Raw genomic sequence first — 2726 nt, forward strand, 5'->3', positions numbered from 1 at the left:
TCAGGATCATACTGCTAATGAGTATCAGATTCAAGATTCAAAGCTAGACTTCTAGCTTCAGCACAGAAACTGTGCTTTATCTCATTACCTTTAGGGTATTAATGTGTCAGGCTAAAGACTTATAGAGCTCATCCTAAGGAAGAGTTTTTTTCCTAACATCTTAATCGGTGCTATTGTTACTAATTGTAATACAAATTAATATTTACTGAACCTTTATGTTGTACCTGGCAATGTGCCAAGTGCTTTTAATATATTTTTTATATATATTCCTCACAGCAAACCCCATGATGGGAAGTGAAGCTTGAGAGATTGTTACACTCCTAAACTCATACAGTAGTGAGTGGCAGAGCCAGGATTCGAACATACCTCTATGTGACTCCACCGTGTATGTTTTTAGCCTCTGTGCAGTATATTTATTGAATACCTGAAATATGCCAGCCATATTTTAGAGGTTACTGTCTCAGTATACCATAATATATGTGATGAACAACATAGTCTGGTTTTATGGAGCTTACACTCTAGTGGGGAGATACGGACGAGTCTGGCCCTTAAAATAGGTAACAAACAACAACTACAAAAAGCAAAATAATGTTTTAGTGCAGAAAAGTAAAATGAATTGATATGATAGGGCAGTCAGAGAAGACAACAGGAGGTATCCTTTCAACAGAGAGCTCAAAGACAAGAAGAAGCAAACCATGAGGAAATCAAGTGGAAGAGCAAGGTTATGAACTGCTATGACAGAAGTATCATAATACAGGATGTTGACCCCTTGCGCAGACACACTGAAAGAATTTCCATTAGAAGACATTCACTTCAAGTTAAATGTTGAGGATTGAATACTTGCATATTCATTTACACTCCCTATGAAAAGGCATTATAATGATATTAATGAACCTTAAAAAGAGGTAAAAGCCCACAAGGATAAAGAGTCCAGAAAATAGACAGCAGCAACATTCTGGAAGTTGGAGGTTAGAAAGATGAGTGGTAATTTACTTAGCAGACTAAGAATGTGTGTGACATGCAGATGTGGCTAGAAATAAAAGAAAGGGATTGGTTGATTAAAAATATATATAAGAAATAGTTTTACATGACAACCGACCTGTTTTTAGTTTTATTTTTTTGTTCCCCTGACTTGTTTTTAAAATGACAATATTATGAAAAGACAAAAAAAAAAGAGAAATAGGTCTATTTTAGATTAAAGGAGTTTAAATGACATCAGGACATGTAAAGTCAGGTTCTCAATTGAACTCAACAACAATAAACACTATATTGAACATTTAGGGACAATTGTGGAAATTTGAATATGTACTATATGTCAAATAATATTTTTATTAACATTATTGTATCAATATTAAATTTGGACATTTAGAGAAAGAAAATGAAGATATTAAGATACGTAGTTGTACATTATACTACTTTTTTTTTTTAAACCCCAGCTTGAAGCTCAAATTGTACTACTTTTTAGTTTCTCTGTAGATTTGAAATATCTTTAGATAAAAAGTTAATGTGAGGGAGATACTAAATAAAATAGTGGGGAGGAGAAACAGCAACAGCAGTGAGACACCTAGATGAGCCTTCCTCCTTTCTGCAGTCAGGTGACTGCCCTTCTCACTTGCATCTTCCCACTTGGAAGAGCTACTTCCTGCAGAGACTGAACCAAAAGATTTTGGATCCCAGAGCAATAGCTGAGGGCAGGGAAGTATACTGCTTTACTGGTGATTCAGTGACTCTGGCTGCTAAGCTTTTACCCTGCAGACCAAAGACCTAGCTGGATCACTCCTCAAAGGACCACTTCACAAGCCCCATACCATATAACTTCCAAAAGAATGTTAATGTTTATCCTAACTATATCACTTAAATTTAGCTTTTCTATGAAGGGAGACCATTTTTCACTGAAGGTTGTACAAATACTAACATACCCAGGCAGAGTAACTTCTATTGTCACGTTAAGGCCTTTGAATCATGACATTGGATTTCTATTTTACAATATATACCATTTTCCGTTTTTTAAATGATCATAAAATAGATCAACATTATGTAGAAAAATACGTTTGAGTCTAGTCCTTTAATCTTTAATAAAATTGTTGACTTGGCTGGGCACAGTGGCTCATGCCTGTAATCTTAGCGCTCTGGGAAGTCAAGGCAGAAGGACTGCTTGAGCTCAGGAGTTCGAGACCAGGCTGAGCAACAGCAAGACCCTCTCTCTACTAAAAGTAGAAAAATTAGCTGGGCATGGTGGTGTGCTCCTGTAGTTCCAGCTGCTCAAGAGGCTGAGGCAGGAGGATCACTTGAGCCCAGGAGTCTGAGGTTGCAGTGAGCTACCATGACACCAGTGCACTCTACTCAGAGCAACAGAGCAAGACTGTCCCCAAAAACATTGTTAACTTAAACATGTTAGCCTTATAAAAATACATTTTTTTTTTTTTTACTGAGCTATATATTATGTTAAACAAACAAATATGAAAACTGTCTTATTCATGGAGTTTTCTACTGACTTTATTATAAGTAAAAGGTTTTAACACTCTGGTAACACTATTCAAATTTTGGAGTAAGCTTTTATTTGCTGTTTGAACAGGAAGCCATGCAGTGTGTGGAAGAGCTGAATGCCCAGGGCCTGCTACACGTTTTTGTGCGAGTGGGAGTGGAGTCCACCCTGGAAAGGAGCCAGATCACCAGGGATCACATGGGCCAACTGCTGTATCAGCTGGTGCAGTCAGAAAAACTGA

At 37.1% G+C, this 2726-nt stretch overlaps 1 protein-coding gene across 1 annotated transcript in view; it reads left to right on the plus strand.

Annotated features, from left to right (window-relative positions):
- EIF4G3 (eukaryotic translation initiation factor 4 gamma, 3) overlaps positions 1 to 2726 on the plus strand; it is a 128575-nt gene that overhangs the window by 66983 nt on the left and 58866 nt on the right. The window contains exon 16 of the mRNA XM_012659254.1: positions 2550 to 2726. This exon is cut by the window's right edge and continues 9 nt beyond it. Within this exon, the coding sequence (XP_012514708.1) occupies positions 2550 to 2726 (177 nt within the window). The remainder of the gene's footprint in view (positions 1 to 2549) is intronic.

This window comes from Propithecus coquereli, unplaced genomic scaffold (genome assembly GCF_000956105.1).
Source record: "Propithecus coquereli isolate 6110/MARCELLA unplaced genomic scaffold, Pcoq_1.0 Scaffold600, whole genome shotgun sequence".
Classification (NCBI taxonomy): Eukaryota; Metazoa; Chordata; class Mammalia; order Primates; family Indriidae; genus Propithecus; species Propithecus coquereli.